We start from the raw sequence: 27,996 nt of genomic DNA on the forward strand, positions 1-27,996 counted from the left end.
CTTAATGTACTGCTTCTAACACAGTTGGGTGAATTTAATTTAGTCTGTCAATGACCTGGTCACGCTGAGAAATTTTGAGAAAGCTTTGTCGATTTTCCCTGGCTCTGTCTTTGTATGGACTGGTAGATATGTCAAGAACGTCTCTGTAGTTTTTAGTCTATATATATATATATATTTATTTTTGTTCAATTCTTTACATACTTTTTATATTCTCTTTGTTTATTACTAGGAGTGCTTCCTGTTAATACAGATTTTTTTTCCAAGTTAAATTAGGTTTTTTGCATTGGATATACCTTTATCTTTGATAGTATTACACAGGTGGAAGACATTAGACGAGGACATGCACTGATAATGGAAAGGACCAAATGTCTTTAAAATTAGCTGTTAACTTACTAGGATGCTCAAGTCCAACGATGACAAACTGTTGTCTCTTGTCTAAATTTAAACATCGTTATAGTCTAAGTCAGGGGTGTCAAACTCCAGTCCTCAAGGGCCTCTGTCCTGCAGTTTTTAGATCTGTCACAGGTACAAAACACTGGAATGAAATGACTTAATTACCTCCTTCTTGTATAGATACGTTCTCCAGAGCCTTGCTAATGACCTAATTATTCTATTCAGGTGTGGTGCAGCAGAAGCACATCTAAAAGTTGCAGGACACCAGCCCTTGAGGACTGGAGTTTGACACCTGTGGTCTAAGTGAATCAGAAGGTGAAATAATCTTTCTCTATTAGTAAAATAAAGCTGTGTATAAACAGAAAAAATACATTTTCCCTTTCTGTCTGATATTTTTCGAGTGAATGTTTTTTCTTCAAAGTAAAGGTTATTGGTCTGAACATTGAACCCCGAGGTACTTACGCCCCAGCCTTAAGGTTCCAGGTTAGGTGTATCTGTAAATGTTTTTTCTCATTTAGGCTGTGCATTCTCATGGATCCAGTATTTCTGGAGACCATATGACCAACAATTATTTTTTGAAGAAGGGATATTTCCTTAACTCACATGCACTTTACTCTCACAAATTACAAACATGACCCAATTCGGTGTTCTTTGTTTCTTGGATTGTTCTGTTGCAGTCTTACAGTGCCACAGATTAGTCCGGCATACCCACTATCGCGTTTTCTGTGGTGCTGCATACGTTTGTGTGGATGTACATTTTTTACTAATTGTTTATGAAAATTTGCCATGTAGACAAAGCCTTAATGACCACTAGTAGATCTGTCATTCACAGAAACATGTTGAAATCTCTCAGATAAATTAGATTTTAAACCAGCCTAGTACTTTTACTGTATCTTCAATTAATATTCTTTCAGAAAGCTTTGTTACACTTTTTTTTTTCTGTTCATCTATATTACTACAACAGCTTTTGTTAATTACACATAGTATACATGTAGTTTTATTAAAAATAATACCTACAGCTACAAACAATTTGCATCAAAATTAGTTTGCTACAAATAAATTTGAAATTTCAGAATTTTGTTTGACTTGAAATTTCTTTCCTTGTGTTTTTTATACAAAATCATTTAGTTATGTTAAAGTTATCTTTATATAGAATAAAATCAAACCATTTCCAAGAAAATCTGTCATTCATAATTTATACCAATATATAACCTCAAACCTGTAACTTGTTTTGTATGTTAAATTTACCTCTGTTTAAGGTTTTTGTGTGTTTCTTTTACACTTAGGTCTCTTTATGGCACTCATCTGATTTTCAGCTTTCATTTGCCCTCTATTGGCTTTTAAAGCCTACGGTTCTTAATTTTCTCATCTTGTTATAGTTCTGAGGCATGACTGGGAAACCTATAGCTTAGCGATACAGAGACTGAGTTTCCATTACTCCCCAAGGCATAGTGAGCCACTTTCTACTTGTTCACAAGGGAAGTTTTCATTACAGTGGCTAAAGTGCTCATTTGTGAAACAAAGCTGCTTTTTGCCATAACTGTTCTGCATGTGGTGTTTACAAAATAGTCCTCTTTTTGTTTTGGTTTTGATGAACATTTACCTCCCATTATACGAGTCTCATTAATACTCTATTAGTTTGTATTTTCCGGCGCAGTTTTATGAGAATGTTCTTAGATAATTGTAGCTGTGAGTGTAATTCTTCTGTAAGCAATATGCTGAGTAAAGAGATGGAGATTTTTTATCAACACATTTATCTTCGCCTGCAGCCGCAATTCTCTCACTTATTGGAGTATTGATTTCCGTCACTTGCGGTGCGCTGCTGTACATTTAGAGCACACACGGTTGCATTATACCCAAACATGCATGATTCTTGTTTAAAAATGATCGAGCTCTATTCAAATATTACATTGTTTTTTAGAATTAAAGGGAAAAAAATGTTTTTTTTTGCAGGAGCAAAACAACGAGTTTATAAACTGCAAAGTTTATAAAACTATCACATGGCTTTAAATTTTAGGTTCTTGTGACTTAATTTCAACAGGCAGCTTTAAATAGACAAATTGGTTTGATAAAACCAATTTAATATAAAGAAATATTTTATTGCTGCACTCGTTCTAGGTATTTCTTGAAGTGAAAGTCACAGTGATATTTAAAATTCTGATTAACAGAGCTGACCTTGGAAGTGATGGACCATTGAAACAGTGGTATATTGTTGAATTGACCGGAATAACAATTTAGATCAAATAACCTCCCATTTACGCTGTTGCTTTCTTAATCTACTAACTTTAATTTCCTTGTTTTCCTTGTTTCTATACACTTGTACAAATCGTATTTTCAAACAATAATCATTAGAAGTCAATATTTTACTCATCGGTACCCTGTAATAGGGGACCGGAAAGAGTCCCCTATTAGACAAATGTGCACTCTTAATGCACTGTTGCAGTTGACTGGGATTGTTGAGACTAAGTAGTTCCTAATTCTTTAATAAAATCCATGGCGTTAACTCTGCTGAATCGCTCCTCCTTGTCCTCCTCGTGTCTTTCTCGTGATCACTCCCCTTCATGGTGTTTTATGACCCACAGTGCAGCTGAGCCTGTTTATGAAGTGATTATTCCTTTACAACCAATGCCTGCTTCCCCCAACCCCCTTTGCCGTTCCACTAATTATGTGCAGATACTGGATACTCCATTGCAGTATTAGTGCTAATGAGGCCACTGACCATGAAACTAAGTGTTAAACATGACATACACACAACTCATTAAGATCATTACTACAACTTAGTGATGGCAATTTCTTTCATTTTATATTACCATTCAAACAAAGTTGGTTAAATTTAAAGTTAAGCTATGTAATTTGCATTTTTTTCTCCATCTGCTCTTGAAAATGTTTCTTTTTAATTTCCCTTATCTTTCATTAGGTTATAATTCAGGCCTATTGTAATGTAAGGTGACTTTGTGACATCCAGAGCTCTTTCTAGGATATCTCTAAAAACTCTTTAGACCATGACACTATTATCAAATTTTTATATACCACTTTGCAATTATGAAACACCTTTGTTTTTGCATCACCTGTGATTAGGCTCTGAGGGCTGATGCTGTTTGGTCCATTTATCTGCTGTTTCTACTTCAGTTGTTTTTCATTTAAAAGTAAATAAATTAAAATGTACTGTTAAATGTATGAGGTATACTGAAAACCTCACTTTCTGTATAAAGAAAAATCCAGACCAAGTGATGCACCAATCAGAATTTTGTGACTTCTGATCTCCAGGTTTTAAAAACGTTTGACTGATTTTAATTCAGCCTGAATTCAATTCCTCTTTAAGAAGTGTTTAACGTGAGGATATAAAAAATATAGCCTTCCTGAAAAGAATGGTCATTAATATTTTATAGTAAAACCAGAGATGTCACACCATGTGTGTAATAGAGCGGCTGCTGTAAAACAAGGTTTTAATATTTGAAATAGTGGCAATATGATTACCACGTTAACATTTGAAGTGATCCTTAGAATCTATTATTATTGATTAGTAATGTTGGGGCTCCACTGCAGCGTAGGACTAAGAACAGAACTGCACACTCACAACAAAATAACTGGTAAAAAAACAACTCTGAAACCAAAGTGCACAACTTTTCCCCCAGCTTCTGTGTAGTCAATAGCTGCCTTCAACTTGTCACCATGATGACTGATTAACACAGCATTGAGAACCAATAGTCCAGAAAATATTATTACTCTTTAATCTGTAATTTAATAAGCAAATTGTTGTTAAATATATGTTTCTCTTCTTTGCTGTGTGGACTGTTTGCTCTGTTAACTATAAAGCTAGTTTTAGCAAATTTAAATTATAGAATGCCATTAATATTGTATGCTGGGACATACTAATGACCAGACATTTATCTATTTGGACTGGTGGTGGACACTACAAACAAAATGGCTCTAGATAAGACTTGACCTTCTAGCTCTAAGGTAACATTTCTAATTTTTACCTTGCAACCCCTGCCTTTTATGACCTTCGGCATATTTTATGTCCCAGCCTTTTGGCTGTTTTCCGACTCCTACTCTGTTCAGATATGTGTTTTTATGTTTTCTGATTAGATTTCCTGCACTCTTTCTTAGGATGAGAATTGTTATTTCTCCTTTGGCTAGACCTTACTCTAAGATTTGCTTGTATAACTGACATTTGCAGGATCCAAAAATTGTTGATCCAAAGAGTAATTGCAAAAACCTAAACACTTGAAAAAAGAATTGGCCTTTTAAAAATTGATATTGGTTTGCTCTTCTGTCTCAGAGAATTAAGTATATTTTAATGTCAGGCAACAAGAACAAATACAACATGCAGTTTTTAAAGAATTAAGACAATTAATAAGGTAACAAATATTGTGATAACTGAAATGAATCTTTTACATGGCTTTGAAGGAATCTTCTCTTCTCTTTTTCTTTTTTTTGTGCCAGAAATTTCAAACATGAATTGCATGTTTAATGTCAATCTACAATATGCTTTATCTTAGGCACTACAAAATATTTATTGTATTTTGTTGAACTGTTCATAGGTTCACACAACTGTGTGTTAGTAAATCAAAATTTGTTAGAATCAAAACATTTAAATGTGATTCGGAAAAAAAACAACAAATGACCTTTCTCAGCATCACTGAAATGTAATGACTGGAAAAAATATATAAATTAACCTTCAAGTACTGTACATCTCTGGCAGAAGCAAGTTTTTATTTTTTACATTTATTGATTCTTTAGCACCTTTGCAAAGAGAAAAACATGGAGAAAAGAGCCTGTGGCATCAGCGGAATAGCTAAGGGGCCGTTAGACACTGCTGACATCACAGCAATGCAACATCACACACTATCTAATGCAAATGTAATTCCTTCAAGCAGTTTTCACGTTCTTCTCCATGAGGATTACGTCTGTGTTTAAGATATTTTAAAATTGTATCTATTTAAAGAAATTGAACAAAAAAGGAGAAACAAAAGCACAAGATAAAGATGTTTTTTATTTTCTTTCTTTGAAGGTAATCTAAAGGGGGGAAAGGGATGTAGTATAAAGAAAAGGGGATTTAGGGATTCTGGGGTAATGAAGGAGAGGGGATAAGGAATTTTCAGAAATTCAGCAGAAAATAGTGTTCAGAGGAGCAGGGGACATAATCCAGATCACAAACAGTGCAATGGATGAATGACAGAAAGGAGAGAAAGAAAGACATTGCAGTATTTCATCATGGAAGCCTTTTTTTCAGTCGCTTACTTCAAACATCAGCGTGTCGATCACTGTTTTGACAGATTTTCTTCTTATATGTGTTTTTCTCTTTTGTGTCATTCTGCCTAATTTTTAGGGGAACTTCAAAATGTACCATTTTGTAAATAGCCACTTATGCCTAACCACAATGTTTCGATGAAAAATACCACACATAAGTCTTAATAACAAGTATTGGATATACATGTGACATCAGTTTTTGAAGGACAGAAAATAATTTATTTTTAAGAAACTAATGTCTGCTTTTAAAACTGTATATGTAATGCAGCAAGGAAGTTAAATACAATATAACCTATTACGGAAAATATTTACTTTTAACACATAGACTTGTTTTGCAGTTTAAGGTCCACACAGACCTATCATGTCTCTTTGGATCGCAACATAACCACATAATTGTGGAAAACAGATAACCTTGTAATACAACAAAATAAGTTACTGATCTCTGGATTGAAAAAAAAGCAGTAATTTATATTTTACTCTTTGATCAATAAAGGTGACCATTGTGGGATGCAGAAAGTAAATCTGTTGCTGATGCCTTATTCGTGTGCCTTTCTCAAGTGACCACATTAATAAGACATGAACTTCAAAAACATTTTATTTAAATTGATGTCCCGTGCAGGGGTGAAAATGTAACTCTGAGCACAAAGGTAGAAGTGATGCAACACGAATGGAGCTTTATGACCCTGACACCAACTTATACTCCTGAGACTTCACAAGATCAATAACTTCAGCCCCTTCTCCTAAAAGGGGTAAGAGTTGGAGAATCCTGCGTCTCTCTCCAGATGGGGACGACAGATGCTGAGAGCATATTCTTAAATCTTATAGAGCACCAAGGAGAGGAAAAGGTTCCACTCCCTGAATATCCCAGAGATACGACTGCTACTCTTGGTTTTCTCTACCCATTTGAAACTGATAACTGCAAGCTAACAATTGAGAAATGTAGTAATAAAGAATAGATCGAGAACCTCCCCTACAGAAGGTGACAAGCTCAAATGGGGAAGATGAAAATCTGGACAGGTGCCCCGTCACATTTTGCAGTTGGCCAATAAACAGAATCTGGAGGAACATTTATGTTGCAAAAGCCACTGGGATACACACTAGAGCACATCCAGCAAAGTAATAATTATGATGCCATGGGAATAGTATTCCTACAGGAAGTCATGGTATAAAAATCAGCACTACAGCAGAAGAAAATTCACTTCTTGGTCTGTAGGAAAACAACCATACGATGTTGTATATTTTTAATGAATTATGGAGACAACAGCAGCAAAACATTATAGAAGCTCAGATTCAATTTCATTTATTTGTACTTTAATTTATAAGGATTTGGATGTTAGATCTTATTTACATAATTCTGGTCCCTACTTGGGATTGTTTTATATGAAATCTGACCGATTTAGACCCCTGAGCAATTCAAGACATTTCTGACAGACCTCCTGCTGACAAATGATTACTGTAGTCACTTAACCACGCTTCCTTATAACTATATTTGAACAGATTATATAAAATTACTTTGGATTTTATGCTTTGACATTATTATTGTCAAAACAGGAACAAAATATTCAGAAAAGTTGCTCACAAAAACTCCAGAACGGTAAAGCATGGTCAATTTGTGAAATGACCAACAATGGAACAAGACAGTCTTAAAGCTTGCTATACATCAGTATTTTTCAATAAACTACATAACTCACTGTACACTGAACTTAATCACCTGGATTAAAGCCATGTTACATATAAACATCATGCTGAAAGATAGTCTGAATTTCAAATTCAGCTGCGTGTAGGATTAATCCTATAAATTCCACCGAAGTCATTCTGGAAGCAGAAATGTGACTACATTCAGATACTCTATTGAGATTAGTCTGCAGTCTTAACAATTCTTAATCAAATTGATTTTAGATGTTTATTATCAGATGTCAGCGAATTCCTAGTAAAACAATAACATTGAGCATTTTCAAGTACCTTCATTGTTGTTAACTGGTTTTATAAGTTGACAAGATCAAACCAAATATCTTGTCAGCTCTGGCCTCTTCTTTTGCTGATGTTGCAGCAGTCTGGCTGCTGATTTCTATTGCTTCTTTCCTCAATAATTACATTGTACAAACTCAACACTGCTCCTGTCTAAATAACAAATCTGTCATTGTGCTTTGAGGGTTGTTCAAGTTTACCCCCTCTTTTACATAAATTAGCAAGTGCTGATTTCCCCCTTAATTATATGTATGAGATTTTATCTTTCAGTTAACTGCAAAAGACTCTTCCTCATTTAAACATAACTGTGTTCACTTTAGACTAAAGTACAGACAGATAGTCTTGTTTTTATAGGTCTGTCCAGTATGTTACCACCACTGACAAAAGCCTTACCTTTACCCTCCTTTTCTCCTATTGCCCATGTCCTTACTCTTCCACCCCCACTTTTCCTTCCCCTCTCTCATCTTATGACTTTTCTTCCTTCTGACTTATAATCTACACTGACTTCACTTTTATGATTCTTCTCTTTGTAACTTGGCTTCTCACAACCTTTCCTGTCCTCCTTTTGAACTGCGAATCTGCCACCAAGTCTGGCACTAGGCTTACATTCGCACACGTACACCCTCGCACACACACACACACGAGATGTGTGAGCAAGGCGAAACACAAACACACAGCTGCACATTTCCAGCAGCTATAATTACCTTATGCAAATAAGATCAACAAATAAACCATCTCCTCCTGCCGGGCAGCATGGTATAAGATGCCAACGACTGAAATTTGGGAGCTCATTTAATTAGAATGGAGGTGAAGAAAGAAAGAACATTCACCTAGCCCTCCTGCTGTATTACACTGTCAATTTAAACCTGTCTGTAATATCCCCACAGGCCAGAATCTCCATAGCAATGATGGTACGTCTTTCCATAATTTCTTGACATGTAGGAACAAGTTCCACTTTAAATTACCTGATTGAACATGTACAGGAATAAATCTCCATAACCCTATTTAGAGAAAGGTTGATCTATTTCTTTCTCTTTTTTTTTCCAGTTTCTGAAAATTACCAAAATTTGTTTTAATAACCTCATTAGAGTGTTTTGCTGAGACCTCTGGAAAACTTCACAGTATGGGGCGTTTCAGGCTCCATGTGTGGCATTGCTAAAGTCAACTCCTAATGTCAGCATTAATTAGGCCAAACGTAACCTTAATGGTGTGCTGCACCTCTTGTCTCAATACTGTAATTAGTTGTAAAAGCAAACATCACTGAAAGAAAAAAAAAAACAATTAGTCCTACCTGGTGAAATTCTTTCTAATATGGTTTGTAAGCCTATATACAAAATGTATCAGATTAGCATGAACTGTGCTTAAAGGGGATTTAATTGTGCTTTTGTTGAATAATCAATTATGTTTTTTTGGTGTTTGATCCATTTAGAATGAGTTTTATACCCTCTTAAGCTGAGCACGCACTGTAAGGTTTCAAAATCCATGTAAGACATGAACATGCCACAATTACTATGATTGATGTTAATGTTTGATTTCAAAAATCTTTACAGTAACTTCTTTCACACTGCACAGAGAAAGTTGTGAAACTTTGATTTCGTGCCATCCCTGAAACAGCCAGCAGAGAAATTAGTCCAGCAATGAATGATCTCAATCTATAGGTGTTAAAGATTTTTTGCATAGTGCTTTTTTCAGAGTTTAAGATGCATACTCTGAAAAGAGGGAGAGGAGGTAAATGAGTTGGCTTTGGAAATAGCACAGGACAAAGAGAGTATGTTGGTTGATGCAACTATCACTCCTGAAGATTTTCCCCAAAATTTCAACCACAACTTAATGTTTGTCATAGGTCATCTTGGGTCACTAAAACCCTAATTTAGTAGTACACTTGTCATACTGAGCACTGAAGCCTGAGTTATTCATCTTTTGTTAGTGTTTTTGTGACTGTCTTGCCATGATTTAAGGTGGTCTCGATGAACAGTTTTGAGCCTCTTAGAGTTTCTGTTTTGACTGGCTGGGTATTCCCTCATTTTTAGTGTACCACCTGGCAAATAATGGAGAAATATCTTGTTGCTGTTGTTGCGGTATCTTTTTTTTAGGCCACTTTCTTCTGACCAGTGAATCTTTTATTCATCAAAGGATTATTGATCTTTGGATCAGCCTGTATCATCTACACAGAAAAAATATTTAGATCTTTCTATACTGTGTTATTTGATGTCTGCCACAAAAACAGATTTTCACTCTATTTTATTTAGCTATTGTAGTAAAAAAAACAAGCAACATTTTATCACCACTATGGCAATCATGAAGGAGCTTGTAGCTGAACTTTTTGCAGAGAACTATGTCCTTTAAAAATTCTCTATGGAATGACTTTCAAATTTCTTAAATTTCTTCCATCACTTTAGTCTTGAAGCATAATCTTTTCTGCTTCTTTTGTAACTTTCATCACTTTATAAACAAAATACTTTCAGGGTCAGACCGAATGGCAACAAAGACAATAAATAAAAAGCTGCAAAGGTCAAAATAAAAAAATTGACCTTCAAAAACAGCCTGGCCATTACCTTCATTCTACTCCATTTTTTTTAAATCTCCCCTTAGTTCTTCATCTGGGCTTTTTCCCATTGAGATGGATTTCTCTGGTAAAATTTCAACTGGGCAAATTAGCAAACAGAAGGCGCCATGAACAGTTCACAATGGTTTTCTGCACTGTTTTAGAATTGTAGTTTGTCTATACAAGGTTGTAGTTTGGCAATAGCACCGGAGGAAGTGAACAAAGCCATTCAGACCATGTTCGCTAAGCTTCCAAATATTGAGTAATTAAAGTCAAAGCAAGATGAATAAGACATTTTATTGCCAGCAAAGATGTCGTGGCCCCACTCCCCAGGGGGTTGTTTACAGCGCACACAATTTCTGGTAAGCTTCATCGAGCTGGCACTTCACACACGTCATAGCAATAATATCTCAACAAAGCGAGTGTCCAGACCCTCCTTATGAAGCAAAGGGTAGAACAAGGCATTGGTTTGTACCAGGCTAGCAATATCATAAAATATTTTTTTTTCTTTTTATCTTAAATATGTTTTGAGGTATTCCGTTTTGAAAAGTACATTGCCTTAAAACTTTAAACCCTTCTGTTACCAGCTTCTCAGTGTCTATAGAGAGAAAATTCCTGTCGTGTGTTATCCAGAAACATTAAATCCTTTTCTTCTTTCCACAGGCCGATCCGAAGGACCTGATTCGACTGGTCACGCAGCATGTCTCCTCATATTCGGCCTGGCCAGAGGAGCTGCAGAAGCTAATCAGTCAGTTGTATGTGTACAATGAGCGTTTGACAGACTTCACTCAGGCTCAGGTGTTGCAGGGCCTGGGCCGGGGAGTGGACGTGCAGCGCTTCAGCTCTGACTTGGAGTACAAGAAAAACACTATTCTTGGCCTCACAGAGTAAGTTTTTTTATTTTAAGGAAGTTTTAGTTATTCTTGTTTTTGGAATGTGAAGCTGGCAGCTGGAAAATTATTTTTAGTAGTTGTATTCTGAATGGAGTTGTGCTATGTCCAAAGATGTGTGCTTAACCCTAAGGGTTTTTCCTGTCAAAAATGGTACATCTTGCCTCACAGCTTTTTTTGATTCACAATATCTGTCATACTAAAGGTTAATTCTATGAAACTTGGTCAGGTCTGTTTTTATTTTCTTTTTGAAATTTATTTGAACTTTTGATTGTAAGGTATGTAGAGAACAAGAGATATGCAGTTATATGCACTTGTTTTTCCTTCTGTTCCATTTTGGTCCTATTCACTTCCATTATAACCACGTATTTTAAAATGACAATCCTATCATTTTAAAAGAAGACCAAAATAATCTAAGTTTCTACCATTAAAATACAAGGAGAACTTGTTATAGATGTAATGACCCCCATTCAACCCCTCTTACATTATCACAGGCCCCATTGCTTTATTTTATCAAGTTTCAATGGGTACATGGTTCTAGTACCTTTCAAAATGTGTGGCCATAAAAATATTGAACGCCACAAAAATATTATTGGTGTGTTGGAAATTATATAAAGGATTAGTGTGAATGCAATTGAAAAAAATGTTTCACCTGTATGTACACCGTGTTCCAAATTATTATGCAAATTGGATTTAAGTGTCATAAAGTTTACATTTATGACACTTAAATCCTAGGTGAGGGACCAGACAAAGAGCAGCCCAAAGACCCCAATGATGAAGGAAAACTTTGGACTTGGTGTTCCCTCGCCCGGACGCGGGTCACCGGGGCCCCACTCTGGAGCCAGGCCTGGAGGGGGGGCACGATGGCGAGCGTCTGGTGGCCGGGCTTTTACCCATGGAGCCCGGCCGGGCTCAGCCCGAAGAGGAAACATGGGCCCCCCCTCCCATGGGCCCACCACCCGTGGGAGGGGCCAAAGGGGTCGGGTGCAGTGTGGGATGGGTGGCAGCAGAGGGAGGGGACCCTGGCGGTCCGATCCTCGGTTGCAGAAACTGGCTCTTGGGACGTGGAATGTCACCTCTCTGGTGGGGAAGGAGCCAGAGCTAGTGCGTGAGGTCGAGAGGTTCCGGCTAGAAATAGTCGGTCTCACCTCGACGCACGGCTCTGGTTCTGGAACCAGTCTCCTTGAGAGGGGCTGGACATACTTCCACTCTGGAGTTGCCCAGGGTGAGAGGCGTCGGGCAGGAGTGGGCATACTTGTTGCTCCCCATCTCGGCGCCTGTACGTTGGGGTTTACCCCGGTGAACGAGAGGGTAGCATCCCTCCGCCTACGGGTGGGGGGACGGGTTCTGACTGTCGTTTGTGCTTACGGGCCGAACGACAGTTCAGATTACCCACCCTTTTTGGAGTCCTTAGAGGGGGTACTGGAGAGTGCTCCTCCTGGGGACTCCCTTGTTCTGCTGGGGGACTTCAACGCTCACGTGGGCAATGACAGTGAGACCTGGAGGGGCGTGGTTGGGAGGAACGGCCCGCCCGACCTGAACTCGAGCGGTGTTCTGTTGCTGGACTTCTGTGCTCGCCATGGATTGTCCATAACGAACACCATGTTCAAGCATAAGGGTGTCCATATGTGCACTTGGCACCAGGACACCCTAGGCCGCAGTTCGATGATCGACTTTGTCATCGTTTCATCGGATCTGCGGCCGTATGTCTTGGACACTCGGGTGAAGAGAGGTGCGGAGCTGTCCACTGACCACTACCTGGTGGTGAGTTGGCTCCGGTGGTGGGGGCGAAAGCCGGTCAGACCTGGCAGGCCCAAACGTGTTGTGAGGGTCTGCTGGGAACGTCTGGCGGAATCCCCTGTGAGACGGAGCTTTAACTCCCATCTCCGGCAAAACTTCGAACACGTCCCGGGGGAGGTGGGGGACATGGAGTCTGAGTGGACCGTGTTCCGTGCCTCCATTGTCGAGGCGGCCGATCGGAGCTGTGGCCGCAAGGTTGTCGGTGCCTGTCGCGGCGGCAACCCTCGAACCCGCTGGTGGACACCTTCGGTGAGGGATGCCGTCAGGCTGAAGAAGGAGTCCTATCGGGCCTTTTTGGCCTGTGGGACTCCGGAAGCAGCTGATGGGTACCGGCGGGCGAAGCGGCATGCGGCTCGGGCGGTTGCTGAGGCAAAAACCCGGGCGTGGGAGGAGTTTGGAGAGGCCATGGAGAAAGACTTCCGTACGGCTTCGAGGCGATTCTGGTCCACCATCCGGCGTCTCAGGGGGGGGAAGCGGTGCAGCACCAACACTGTTTATAGTGGGGATGGTGTGCTGCTGACCTCTACTCGGGACGTTGTGGGCCGGTGGGCAGAGTACTTCGAAGACCTCCTCAATCCCACCAACATGCCTTCCACTGAGGAAGCGGAGCCTGGGGACTCTGGGTTGGGCTCTCCAATCTCTGGGGACGAGGTCGCCGAGGTGGTTAAAAAGCTCCTCGGTGGCAGGGCCCCGGGGGTGGATGAGATCCGCCCGGAGTTTCTTAAGGCTCTGGATGTTGTAGGGTTGTGTTGGTTGACGCGACTCTGCAATGTCGCATGGACATCGGGGGCAGTTCCCCTGGATTGGCAGACTGGGGTGGTGGTCCCCCTGTTCAAAAAGGGGGACCGGAGGGTGTGCTCCAATTATAGAGGGGTCACACTCTTAAGCCTCCCTGGCAAGGTCTATTCAGGGGTCCTGGAGAGGAGGGTCCGTCGGATAGTCGAACCTCGGATTCAGGAAGAGCAGTGTGGTTTTCGTCCTGGTCGTGGAACGCTGGACCAGCTCTACACCCTCGGCAGGGTCCTGGAGGGTGCATGGGAGTTCGCCCAACCAGTCTACATGTGTTTTGTGGACCTGGAGAAGGCGTTCGACCGTGTCCCTCGGGGAGCCCTGTGGGGGGTTCTCCGGGAGTATGGGGTACCGGGCCCTTTGATACGGGCTGTCAGGTCCCTGTATGACCGGTGTCAGAGTCTGGTCCGCATTGCCGGCAGTAAGTCGGGCTCGTTTCCGGTGAGAGTTGGACTCCGCCAGGGCTGCCCTTTGTCACCGATTCTGTTCATCACTTTCATGGACAGAATTTCTAGGCGCAGCCAAGGTGTTGAGGGGATCCGATTTGGTGGCCTTAGGATCTCATCTCTGCTTTTTGCAGACGATGTGGTCCTTTTGGCTTCATCAGATCGTGATCTGCAGCTCTCGCTGGAGCGGTTCGCAGCCGAGTGTGACGCGGCCGGGATGAGGATCAGTGCCTCCAAATCCGAGGCCATGGTCTTGAGCCGGAAAAGGGTAGAGTGCCTTCTCCGGGTCAGGGGGGGTGTCCTGCCCCAAGTGGAGGAGTTTAAGTATCTCGGGATCTTGTTCACGAATGGGGGAAGAAGGGAGCGGGAGATCGACAGGCGGATTGGCGCAGCGTCTGCTGTCAAGCGGGCGCTGTACCGGTCCGTCGTGGTGAAGAGAGAGCTGAGCCAAAAAGCGAAGCTCTCGATTTACCGGTCGATCTACGTTCCCACCCTCATCTATGGTCATGAGCTTTGGGTCATGACCGAAAGAACGAGATCGCGGATACAAGCGGCCGAAATGGGTTTTCTCCGTAGGGTGGCTGGGCTCTCCCTTAGAGATAGGGTGAGAAGCTCAGTCATCCGGGAGGGACTCAGAGTAGAGCCGCTGCTCCTTCACATCGAGAGGAGCCAGTTGAGGTGGCTCGGGCATCTGGTCAGGATGCCTCCTAGACGCCTCCCTGGTGAGGTGTTCCGGGCACGTCCCACCGGGAGGAGGCCCCGGGGAAGACCCAGGACACGCTGGAGGGACTATGTCTCTCGGCTGGCCTGGGAACGCCTCGGGATTCCCCCGGAGGAGCTAGAAGAAGTGGCTGGGGAGAGGGAAGTCTGGGCCTCCCTTCTGAAGCTGCTACCCCCGCGACCCGACCTCGGATAAGCGGAAGAAGATGGATGGATGGATGGATGGAAAGTTTACATTTTTTTGTTGTGCTATTAAATTGATAGATGGCATAGTGAGTCAGGACTCTTTGAATCACTATAATTAATTTCAGAGAGCTAGGTTGATTAGTTTGTCTGGTGAGGTCAATTAAAGGAAATCTATTTATGAAGGATGTTCCACATCATTAAGCAGGCCACAGGTTTCAAGCAATATGGGAAAAAGAAAGGATCTATCTGCTGATGGAAATCATCAGATAGTGTAGTGCTGTATGAAAACATTAGATATTTAATGAAAACTGAAGCGTTATCTTACTGTGAAGAGATTTGTGGCTGATTCAGAACAAAGATGGGTTTGTACAGATAAAGGCATAATGAGGAAGGTTTCTGTTAGACAAATTGATTGGATTAAGAGAGCAGCTGTTCAAATGCCCTTACAAAGCAGCAAACAGTTATTTGAAGCTGCTGGTGCCTCTGGAACCTCAAGGTGGAGGATCCTCCAGAGGCTTGCAGTGCATGAACCTACTATTCGGCCACCCCTAACCAGAACTCACAAGCAGAAACGGTCGCAGTGGGTACATGTGACCACTTAATACTGCACATTCAAAGAATGACCGTTTGCAGTTCTTTATAATCCATAAAATGTTTAGAAAATCTGCTGTGCATAATAATTTGGAACAGTGCATTTTGAGTTTTTTATTTTTGAAAAAAGATACTGTTCTCAAGGGGGGCTTTGTTCAGTAAAATTTGATTTATACTGTAATAGTTCATGACTTGAAAATTATACTGACCATCATTTGCATTGACCATATGAGAAAATCTGAGAAAATATCACTTGCATAATAATTTGGAACACGGTGTATGTGTGTAATTTGAAGAATCAAAGCTAAGTTGCCTTTGTTCATGTTTTCTTTATCAAGAGTGATAATCCCGTGTCCTATTGGATGAGTGGAATAGCCTGTTAATGAAGGTGCATCTTCTGTTTAGTTAGTTTGCAGGGTTGGCTAGTTGATAGCCAGCTAGCCAGCTGGTAATTTCTCCAGGAGACAGCCATTGGTATAGAACTGATTCCTCAGTGATGGTTTCAGCAGTCTGCAATTCTGATGGTGATGAAGAGAGGCTTAGTGATGAGAATTTAAGCAAAAGTCATAATTCAGATGAGGGGCAAGAGGAACTGGCAGAGGAATTTCTGCTTGGCAAAGGAGGAACCTTGCAGCCAAGAGGAGGAGGAGGAGGCAATGAGTGATGAGAAATCTCCATGGAGATAAAAAAGAGAAAAACTGGTGGTCTTCCACACTTGAAAAGGCTCTGTCATACATTTCTTCTCATATCTTAACTCCAGGAGCAGATTACTTCTCACTTGCCAGAATCAGAAGCATTTTGACTGCATTTGGCTTTCTGTCCATGAAGACATCTTGCGTTTCATAATCAGTAAATACATGGAATGATTTGAGGAGGAGCAGCTTTGGTATCTATCTATTGAAAGTACTATATATTTTGGGTTTTCCCCTTCAAAAATCAGTTTTTTTGGAAAAAAAATCAAATGACAAAACAGGCACAAAAACATAGAACATATTTAAAAAATATCGAAACCTCTCTGGATATCTCTGGGTCGGTCTGGAGCTCTAGAAAAGAATTAAAGAAGAAAAAAGTGAAAAATAAATTTAAATATTAAATTTTTGTTGGACTTTTAAAAGTGTACCATTTTAGGTCACACAAATAAATAGTGTTTGTTTTTGGTTTCAACTCTTATTATTCCAAAAAAAACAAAAGAAATACTGCGTACAAATCAGTGTTGTGATTTAGTTTTGACCTGGTCAAGGCTGAAACACCCACATCAAAAAAAAAAACTTCCACTCTGTAGTTTATTTTTGCAAAATACTTCATATTGTGTGTTTTCCTTCTTCAGAAAGATTTGGCCTTTTTTGGACTAAACAGGCATAAAAATATAGAAAAGATTTAATGCAATGACAGTGAAAGAAATAGAATTTCCATAATAGTTTTATCAAGTGTACCATTTTGCAACATAAAGGTAAATAGAGCAAAATCCTATTAAAGATGTCCCGGGGGTTAACCTAGTTTGAAACATTTCTGCAACATATATATAATACAAGAAATTAAAAGAAATTGACCTCTCTGCTTTAACAGGATAAAATCTGATTATTGCCATGTCTGTTCTCCTCTTCCATGTTTCTGCTAGGACACTGGATGACGACGTGTACAGAATTGCTTTATCCCTGGCAAAGCGTTACTCCGTCCCTCTGTGGGAGGTCTACATGACCCACCTCGAGTTCCTCTTTACAGAAAGCAGGTACATGCACACATACATGATCACCCTAGCTCCTTGTGTTTTTCTTACATTTTTTTCCTTCCTTTGGTGTTTTATTGTAGTAGATATGCACAAAATAATCATCCAGAGATTAGAATTGTCTAATTGACCTGCTCTGATGGTTGATTGGAAGGTCAAATACTAAAGAAGTTGAAGACTTTTCTTTTTGTTTTCAGCCTGTGTTCATTCCATTCATCAAAATCAAGAATCTTTAACCCTATTTGGTCTATAAATGCATCAGCCAACAACATGCACTTTGAGTTTTATAAAAATCCCAAAGGTTAGGAACAAACGATGCATAAATGGGGATAACTTTGCTTTCTATGTGATTCAGAACCAATAGCTTTATCAGAGAAGAACATTTTCTCACTAATGCATTATCCTAAAAGATAAAATAATTGACTGAAATCAAAAATCACTGATCAGGGCATCATTAGTTTGTAGGTTTACAGCAATTCTCCGCAATATTATCATAAAAAACCGACCAGAATATTTAGGACTACTTAAATAACATTGAATTTCCAGATAACCAATTTGTTTTTAAATTTTGAAAAATGTGAACCCAAATGTGAACTTTACTCATTCTTAGAGAGCATGGGTACATTAAAGATAGCATTTTATCCAAGTGTAAATGAAACATCTAGATAATGAGTGAATTTGGATTTATGACGGTATGCGTGTCAGAAACTATTTACATAATTTATTTGCTCCCTCAATTCATATCTAGTTTATTGGGGTAGCACTGCAGCTTTTCTTGTTTCTACAGAATGCCTTTTCAGCAGAGTTTGAGGGTTGCTCGTATTTGGAGGCAAACGTGTGTGCATCTGTGATAAATTCCCACTTGTCACATTCTGATATAGGGAAATGCTTTATGGACTCCGCTTAACAATAAATTACAACATGCACCTTCCTAAACCCTTTTCACAGCTGCTTTATGTGTGTGTGTTTCCACCAAAACCTCAAGATCATGACAAATCTGTGAAGGATATTCATGCTATAATCTCGAGTAGAAGCATCTGCAGTATGCCTATTGATTTAACGGATGGATGGAGGAAGGAAACGGTATAAATAGTGCAGTCAGGAGAATTTAAAGGGGAAAGACGTATATAGGCCGAAGCGGGAGTGCAAAATGGAGATTTGACTTATATTGATCCCTGATGGGAAATACATTTTTTGCATTTCACTCATTCGCCTTGTTTAGGAGCTGCTACAATTCACAGTTGATTGAATTGAAGTTGAATTCACAGTCCGGAATTTTGGTCAACTCTGGCCCTTTCAGCAGAACAGCAAGCTTTTTCTTGCCAGATTTCAAATCACTCTCAGTCTTCAAAATAACAATTGGCTGGGTCCTTGAAACAAAAATTGCTCTGACACATTCTTTTTTTTCTGGCACAGTCAGGTTTGGTTTGGTTTTATTTTTAAAGTTTTTTTTGGCACTAGTGGCCTTTCATGAGCAGTAGTTTGACAAGGAATAAGGAATAAGAAAGAAGAGAGAAAGGGAAGACGAGCAACAAATGGCCAGAGACCAGGAATCAAACCCAGGACAACTGCACTGAGGACTAAACTCTCTTCATATAATGAGCCTGGTCGACCTATTGAGCTATCCAGAGCTGTTTGTGGCTGTGTTTCCAGAGTTTAGACCATATTTATAGAATAAAGTTTGACAGGTCTGATCATTCTAGCAAAGCACCTGAATCCTTTATACATAGGGCTCTTCATTTTCTCCTGCTGCACATAACATCACATTTGCCTGTCCGCTGTTTCTGTTTATTTGCATTCTGCAAAGTTGCTGTATTTTTTATCAGAACTGTGTCCATTGGACAGCGGGTGTGTGTTTGGTTGTGTTGATGAAAGAGGGAATCTCCCAGGCCTGCATTTACTCAATACTGCTTCTTATTTTGCTGAGAATCTTATAGCTGGATGCAGTTTGACATCATTAACTGAACATATTCTATGTATTATGGAAAAAAAAATGTTTTCTGGATTTTTCCAACAGCATTACAGTACAACCTCCCCTACTTTGCAGAAAGTTACAAGCATTCTAGACTCTCAGATAGCATCTCTTTGAACAATGCCGTGCTGGATAGCTATCACTTCTCTTCGAAAACCTCCCTACAGTTTAATCTGTACTGTCTGATTGGCTCTTCAATTGAATATGCCTCAAAATTTGGGAACATTAGCAATCTCTTTTTGTTTGTTATCTCATGCATCACATCTGAAGCAAACATGTTAATATGGGCCTGGGACGAGCCGGGAGACGAGGACTGCGAAGAGCGGCGCAGAGATCAAATCAGATTAAATTGGCTCCTTGTTCTGGCCTGGCTTTTGAAACAAACAAGAGAAGATTGTAATAACAAGCATCTGATATTACAGCCACATGAGTACCACAAAGATAGAGTGGGGAAATTCTATTGCGTCCTTAGAGAGCAACCAACAAGGAAGCGGCGGCAGCAGCCAAGCCAGCGTGGCGGACACTAGTAATGAAGCTATCAGAGAGAAATATGTTCACCACAGAGATGTTAAAAACCACAGAGAAAAATAGAAGAAATGCTCCCAACTTAACAAAAGTTTTTTTTTTTTTTTTATCAAAGCTCATAGCCTCTCATCTCACTAAAAGGAGGTTTCAATTCGTATAGTCCTCATTCTCTTTAGAGGTATTATGAATAACTAATAAAATAACCCTGATTGGATGCCTGTCTGTGTGAGAGAGACAGAGCACTAGCTAAGCTGAGTGTGCTTCCCTTTGTATTAGCTCAGATGATTGCAGCCATATTAGAGCTCCTGTGGTGAACATGATTAGAGTTATTTACATTATTGAGCCTATTGTCAGCGGCTGCATCCGCTGTTGCTCTCTATTTAATTTTTTCATTAGCAGAAGCCTCCCAGCTAAGTGCGACGGAGAGCCCAGGGGAAGCGTTGTCCACTTTGATGTTGTCTTGTTCTGACAGATAAACAGAACTCCACTCTTACGAACACGCTCCCAGACAGCCGCAGATTGCTCAGAGCCCCTCGGAGACCACCAGCGAGTAGCTTTACATTGCCCTTGCCTTTTTAATCTTTGTAGCGCTTCTTGTTTGACTTTAATTGCATTTCTCTGGGGGATTTTCTCCATTTCTTTGTGCTGTTCTGCTTCTCTTCATTTTAGTTTGGTTCTCATTCTTTGGACCACTTGCTGCAGTTGACTTTTTGCTCTATGGGTACACAAACTCAGATTGTGCTCAGATTAATCAAGTCGATGAAACGGCTTCTCCTCAGATTTTTGCCACCATCTGAATGTTCAATATGTCCTCGACTTGACTTTCTTCCTATATACTTTCAATTTTGTTTTCATTCCTCCTCTTTGTTTAAGTTTGATCAGTTCAAATTCTTAGGATTGTCAGCTGTGATAAATATCCTAGTTTTTTTTAGGGCTCTATTATTATTTTTTATAACTTTGTAAAACACAACATCCGCTCCTGCTGGTTCACTTATGACTACTGATTAAATCATATTATTCTATGCTACTTTTTTTTGCTTTTTTGCTTACTTGTCGTCTTACTGAACAAATCTTTGGCTTTGAGACTACAAGCAAATACTCCTATTTGTTTAACAGATTTTTAAATATCTAAAATGTCTAAAAAAAGACATCCATTTTTCTGAGTGCCTGACCCAAAATAAGACCAATCGTTCTTGTTTTATCTTAATTAGGTGAACTAGCAAACTATTAAACAACTATTTATATTTGCTAAATGCCAAAATGTTTAGGATAATTATTTATAGATCTATTTTTAAGAAGATTCATAGATTCATTTCCTTGATATTTGGTAGAATGGCCTGTGTGACTTGGATATTCTTCCACAGTTTCTTAGTTTGCCACATAGCATTCTGTCTTCATCTGTTTTGTAAAGTGCACCAGACACTCCTGCAGCAAAGCACTCACAAAATATGATACTGCCATCCCAATATGTTGGGATGGTGTTCTCAGGATTTCAAGTGTCCATCTTTTTCCTCCAAATAAATCGGTGATACTTGTGAAGACTTGTGGCCATCAGTCTTCCTAAATTGTTGAAGAACTTAGTAAGCTTAATGTAATTACACTTATGAATTTAAAGGAAACAAGATTCTCTATTGATAATCTGGCATTGAGCAAACAGACATAATTTTTATAATCCTATCTGGATAATTTTAGATTTATTTAAACTCAGTGAGGGAAAAGTTATGTGTATTTTTATACTGTGTATGTTAATATCTGGATCCAAATGCATTTGTGCTGTATTGATTTGATTCTCAGCTGATTTATTTGCCCCCTGCTTTTTCTCCCCCACTTCAAGTCTTTCCACTGAAGAAATCGAAAGTCGGAGTAACTCCCTCAAACTGTTTGACACTTTGAAAAGCGACCCGGAGGCCTTTTACAGCCACATGACCAAATATGTTCTGCCCACTGTGGAGGGAAGTGACCTGGGCCGCCTTCTCTACTACTACACCTTAATAGACGCTGCAGGCTGTGAGCCTTATGTGACCACCATCATAAAACCAGACTCTCATGTCAAACTGCTGAAGAACCTTCGTACTGTTGCCAAAGGTATGTTTTGGGAGTTTTTTTGTTTCTATTTGATGATGATGATGATGAACTATATATATTCTTCTTTTGACTTTTTCATGTTTTCTTAATTTACAATCATAGAATTCAGTGGATTTTGCTGAGATTTTGACTGATGAAAAACTTGGTGTGATTGTATATAACCCTGAACACACTTTTTCCACCATGAAACATCATCCTGGTAGCAACATGCTGTGGGGGATACTCCTCCTCAGTAGGCTTGGGAAGCTCCTCGGAATTGATTGGAAGTTTGGATATTTTATCAGTATTAAATTTTGAATGATTTAAACAAAAACTGTTCAGACAAATGTTAGAGCAGCAGCATTCATAAATTCCAGGCATTAACAAATACATTCTATCTTGTGAATACCAGTGAAATACATTTTAAATGAAGGATTTATGGGAGATTTTCCACCCCTAAATTGTGAGGATAAAAAAAAACAACACATATTTCACTGTGAAGAAAAGATTAAACATCCCCGATGACAAATTTACAGTGAGAGGTTACATGCATTATCTTTTATCTCCTCCTTGATCTTATTCTGTCCCTTTTATTTCTTCCCGATTGGTTCATGAAACACTTTCCTGCAGTGCTGAAACCGAATGCAATCATTTGCCTGTAACTGAAAGAGACACCGACCCATGTTTGTATTATTAGTCAAATAACTGACACCCTGGGAGCCTGCAGTGACACCGTTGAAGTGAGCATTGATCTCAAAGGACGTTGAGACCAGACATCGCCCTCCCAGCTCTTCAGTACCTGATCTCGGTTTTGTAAGGGTGAAAACGTTGTCAGCTCTTTTGGGAGTTCAGTAAAGGTCAGCTGGGTGTCATCTTGTGTTTTCACGCCTCGCTTCCTCCTTCTGCTTGTGGAAGTGCCACAATTTTTAACAGTGACACGTGTCTCTGTTTAAAACATGAACAAAGCAAAAACACACTCGCCCGAGAGATAGACTTTAAGACTTGGATAATAAACAAGCAAAATCTTCACTTAAGGTGTAGGCTCAATGCAGGGGAAGCAAATCAACCAATATGAAAGCAAAACACAAGTGTTGTTAAATTTCCAAATGGATTCAGAGGCATACTTTACAGAAGTGACAGAAATCTAAGTGTGATTTACATAGGTTGCGATATCTGGTATTGCCTAATGCACAATATATTAGGTATACAGTAGGTTTGCTGTGCATAATGTCACTTCTTTCTGTTCTTGCTTTGTTCTTGTTCCCTTAAAGTATTCTTTTCTAAAGAATTGCATTACAAGTTAATTAAAGACTTGCATCAGAATCTTTAGTCTCATCAGGTGTGCTGTTCAGATGTTAAATGGAGTGCTTAGTTTTTGGAGTTTGTTAAAAGAAAAAGCTTTTAGGCATTGTTTTCTAGATGCATTTCAAAAATGGATTCTATAAATTTTGTAGGTATAGCTATACTTGAAGACTCCAGGATTTATTCAGAACCTTAACCGACTATCTATCGATCTACCGTATATATCGATCTATCGATATATAGATAGATAGATAGATATAGATAGATAGCATTTATTGTCATTGAACAGAATTCAACGAAATTTCCATTGCAGCTCCCGTGCAAAAGGTCAAATATATACAGTATAAATAAGCAAACACACAATAATAATAATAACAATATATACAACTAAATTAACTAAAGGCACTCAACCACACCAAAGAAGTAGCAGCAGGTCCAATTATGGCAAAGTACAGATAATGTGACAGTGCAAAGTGCAGAACAATATGGCTGTGTGGGGGTGGGGGATATGTATGTGTGACTGCGAGGTTAGATATATCTGGACCAGGAACATATTTAGCTACACTGACAGTAGTATGTACATATTTTACTTCCTTTGCTCTAGAAGTAAAGTACTTAAACTTTGGGAGCTGCTCCTGCCAGGAAAAAAGAAACTTCACCTTGAATTTTCACCTCACCTCCTGATCTCCTGTCTTCATCAAAAATTTAGAGCCATATGACCTCGGGAGGGTCTGAAGGATCTTTTAATTTTAAAAAAATAAGCCAACAGTTCAAAGGGACAAGAAATGACAAAACAGGTAGATGGTTCCTTCTACAGAAGCTGCAGTTTTACTCCAAGTCCTAAAACTTTTTTGTTAGCCCAGAAATTGTTTCAAAACATAACTACTTTGCAGTGATTTGAATCCCCAAGCCCTCAAAGTTTTTCAAAGCTTTGTACCTCACACACACTTGCTAGTCAGAGCTGTACCTTGATACAGGAGGTAAGCTGCAATTTTACACACTCCGTTCAGGGGAGGGATTTACTAATTGATCAGTTTTGCAGATGCTGGCGCATGAACTCCAACAGATGCACATTGCCACACTCAAAAACCTCAACAAAATCTAGAGCATCCAAATTCATACAGGCTACTTGTACCTCAGCTGATTTTGTGACATTAACACATAGAAGTTTGCATTCCCTGAATCTCCTTCCAACTTCCTCACATACAACTTTTCCGCAACCCACAAATTCACACTCTGTGTGGGTGAAATTGTCACACAAGTTGTTGTCTCCAGGGCCACTAACTTTCTGTTAACATGATCAAACTTTGACACATACTCACTCAAAATGATTCATAAGTCACATTGGAAACCACATCAGCGCATACAAAGTTTTAGTTGGATAATCATTTATGCTAACCTCAACTCAAGGAGTTATAGGAGTTTGGTAAGGAGGTATGGGCCAAAATATTCTAACAAATATTTTGAGAATTCATGTAGGAGGCCTGAAAACCAAGTCATAAGGTTTAAAATGCAAATATTCAGCTTTTTACCCATAATTAAGTGTGTTTTTTATTTTGGTATGCTGTATAAAGTTTCAAGCATTGTAGGGGCAGCATCATGCTGTGGGACTGCTTTGCTGCTAGAAATATTTAACTGCAAAAAGTAGGTTCTATAATGAGGATACAGGACTACCACCAGATTCTCCAACTTCACGTCAGGTCAGCAGCGGAAATTAGACACAAATGCGTGTTCAAACATGAAAATGATTCCACACACTTGTGTCTGCTGATTTAGTTCCTGGCTTCAGAGTCAGGCAGTGTGCATTAAATCTTTATACCATCATCAGACGGTGTATCAGCTGATTGTCTGAGTGGTGTGTAGGAAGGAAGATGATGATATCCACTATGCAGGAGACTGAAACAGAAGCAGAGAAAAGGTGCATTGAGCAGAGCCAGACAGTGAGAATGTGTGGACATGTGTAAGTGCATGTCACTCTTATCTGCGGTTTAGGTGCTCTGTGTAGAGGTAATATAAAAGTGTTTGGTGTTCTGTTTTTTGTGAATTTTTATATGTACTTGATTTAAATTTTTTACCAATATATATTTTTTTATATTTTATTTTTCATCTCTGAAGCAGAATGGAGCATTCTGAGCCACGTGATGAAGCGCTCTCCACAGACAGGAGAGCATTAAATATTTAACATCCAGACAGGCAGCGGTGTTGCCACTGTAATGTGTCTGTCTGATGGCACAGGAGACCTCAAACATTTCAACGGCCCGTTCCCGTAAATACAGAGACAAACATGCTCGAGCCATGCTGCATATGTACTTGTGCATGATCAGGCAACACTGCTTCAACACGCAACCGTCTTTATTATCCAGATCGGCATTTATGTATTTTGGAAGTGCGATAGCTTCTTAAACATTATTTTCATGTAAGCTTTTCTCATATGATTTATAAGCACATTGACTGTTCACACCACATGAATTAACACCACGTAAACCTGCACCTACTGTGCAATGAAATGTTGAAACTACTTTATCTACTCAGCAAATACAGTTATGAAACCAGAGATTTTGAACTCATTTGTATACTTTTGCTCTTTCTTCCAGCTATACAGCATAGTAAACTGAATGTTAATTGAATTTCCATTGTTTCAAGTAAAATGCATTCATATTCAAGGAGGGTTGTGGTTTAACAGATTAACACCTTATCCAAGGTGTGCATAGTAATTAAGCAGCTTCATTCCCCTTTTTAAATGGAGCCCAGAATGAACATTAGCATACAATAAGAGGTCGTACATTAAAAAAAAAAATTATTTGACAGCTTTAACACTCCATTCATAAAAATGGTCATGGAGGGGGGAAATGTAGAAATTAACAGGAAAAAGAAAAAAAGTTTAACAGTAAGCAAGGTAGAACCCATTATCCTTCAGTGACAGCCTCTATAAGTACCTCCGCCTACATGGTCTTTCTAGAAGTGCGAGGTGTCAAGTGACCAGAGACATGGTCGAGGTAAAAGATGGCAAAGAAAAACCTCTTCTGAGTTGAGATTTAGCTAAACATACCAGAGGAAGGATTTTTGCAAAAATTTCAAACATATCAAGTGGGAGAGAGTTTTACAGCTGCAGATAGACTGCTTCTGATCAATAAGTCACATTGCTTCTGGAACTGCAGAGGAAAAGTAAGTTTTTATTTTTTAAAAATGGCAATAAAGGCTTGAGACATAATTTACCTATTTTTTTTTGCTTTTGATAACAACAAACCAATGTTTTAAATTGCCCAATTTTATTTATAAAAGTAAGTGTACTCTCTGTCCGTGTATTTTTATTTACCCTATATTTATGCAGGGTGTCCCATTGAGATCTAATACAATTTGTATTGCATACATTATCTTTGCAAGGTCTTAAAATGACTTAGAACTAACCTTAAAATGTAGCAAAAATGTACTCTATGATAAAGAAATGAATCAATCCCCCAAACCATCTACATTTACAAAATACGGTGCAAACTTAATTAAATTAATCATATTTTGTCACTTTTCAAATGGGTTTCTCATAACCCATTTATTAAGTGTTTAGTATTTGACAAACATTTTTTTGTTTACAAATGAGACCATTTTATATGTTCACCATTGGATTTTCTTTTGAATTATTGCTAACATTTGATGTAAGACTGCTTTGATATTCAACAAAATATACAAAATATAATTGTGTCAAATATTAAACATGTTAATATATGACAACTTATATTACATGCATATTAAAAAATCAAACCTAAGTCAAAGAGTTGTTGGATGGGGAAAGGCACGCAAGTTTTATAATGTCAAATATACTTCACTGTGTTTTTGTTTTTGTTTTGCAGGTGTAAACTACAAAAAGCTGACTGATGAGTCCTCTGATCCACTGGCCACATTACAGCCAGTCCTGACCAGTCAGAATGTTCAGTCCATCTCTAAACTCTCCAATCGGCTGCCTTTACCCGGAGGCGGCAAGGCAACGGTCTCCGCCAGCGCAGTTCACGCACTATGGCTGCAGAAATTGTTTTGGAAAGGAGATCCACAGCTGCTGAAACGACCCCCACGCAGTGATCAGGATTACCTGCATGCTTACAACACCTGTGCCAAGTACCTGGACAAACTAGTCCCCACAGATGCCATCCGTTTCCTGGACAGTATCACTTTCTCTCCTGACGCAGCCAAAAATGTAAGCAGCATTTTGCCATCTTATTCATATGAATCAATATTTGCCAAACAGAAAGGATGAAAAAGCAGCACATCAGAGTGTAGTGTGGAACAAACTTTTTTCTCTCTCTGTAAAAGCATCAGACTGGATTTGATAGCTGGGCATACACATTTGTAACTGTTGCATTTGCGGCCAGTGGATCCTGACCGCCACCCAGACAGGACACATATTGTGCAGGAGGAAGGATTGTGGGGAGTTTTAGTCACTACATCAACCTGTCATGTTTTTCCTTCCTGACTCTAAATTGTTTAGCTGATCTTCACCTGTGCCTCCAGCTTCATTTTGAGTTGTCAAAAGCCCTCATGCTAATTTCAGATGAGGAATTCTGTTCACATCCAAACTCTGAAGCCTCAAAACTCATACTAGCCCTGATTTATAAAAGAAATTATGAAATTTCCCTAGAAATGTCAGACACATAATTACAACTCTGTGAGAAATTATCCTGCGGTAGAATTAAAGGGCCTCAGTGCACCTTATCAATAGTAGCCCACTGTGTCTTTTTTTTCTTCCCTGCACCCTACCAGTTCCCTCTTCAGACCTTTGTTTTTTCCCCCCCCGTTTTTCCATTATGTCCCGTCTCTTTCCCTGCAAATCTGAGGTT

The 27,996-nt window shown here is 39.3% G+C and overlaps 1 protein-coding gene across 2 annotated transcripts in view; it reads left to right on the plus strand.

Moving 5' to 3' along the window:
* nbas (NBAS subunit of NRZ tethering complex) overlaps positions 1 to 27,996 on the plus strand; it is a 166,723-nt gene that overhangs the window by 87,224 nt on the left and 51,503 nt on the right. For both annotated transcript variants that reach the window (XM_032585504.1, XM_032585505.1), the window contains 4 exons: positions 10,823 to 11,046; positions 17,200 to 17,310; positions 21,639 to 21,889; positions 27,016 to 27,356. In XM_032585504.1, coding sequence (XP_032441395.1) covers positions 10,823 to 11,046; positions 17,200 to 17,310; positions 21,639 to 21,889; positions 27,016 to 27,356 — 927 coding nt within the window. The remainder of the gene's footprint in view (positions 1 to 10,822; positions 11,047 to 17,199; positions 17,311 to 21,638; positions 21,890 to 27,015; positions 27,357 to 27,996) is intronic.

This window comes from Xiphophorus hellerii, chromosome 15, assembly GCF_003331165.1.
Source record: "Xiphophorus hellerii strain 12219 chromosome 15, Xiphophorus_hellerii-4.1, whole genome shotgun sequence".
NCBI classification, from domain to species: domain Eukaryota; kingdom Metazoa; phylum Chordata; class Actinopteri; order Cyprinodontiformes; family Poeciliidae; genus Xiphophorus; species Xiphophorus hellerii.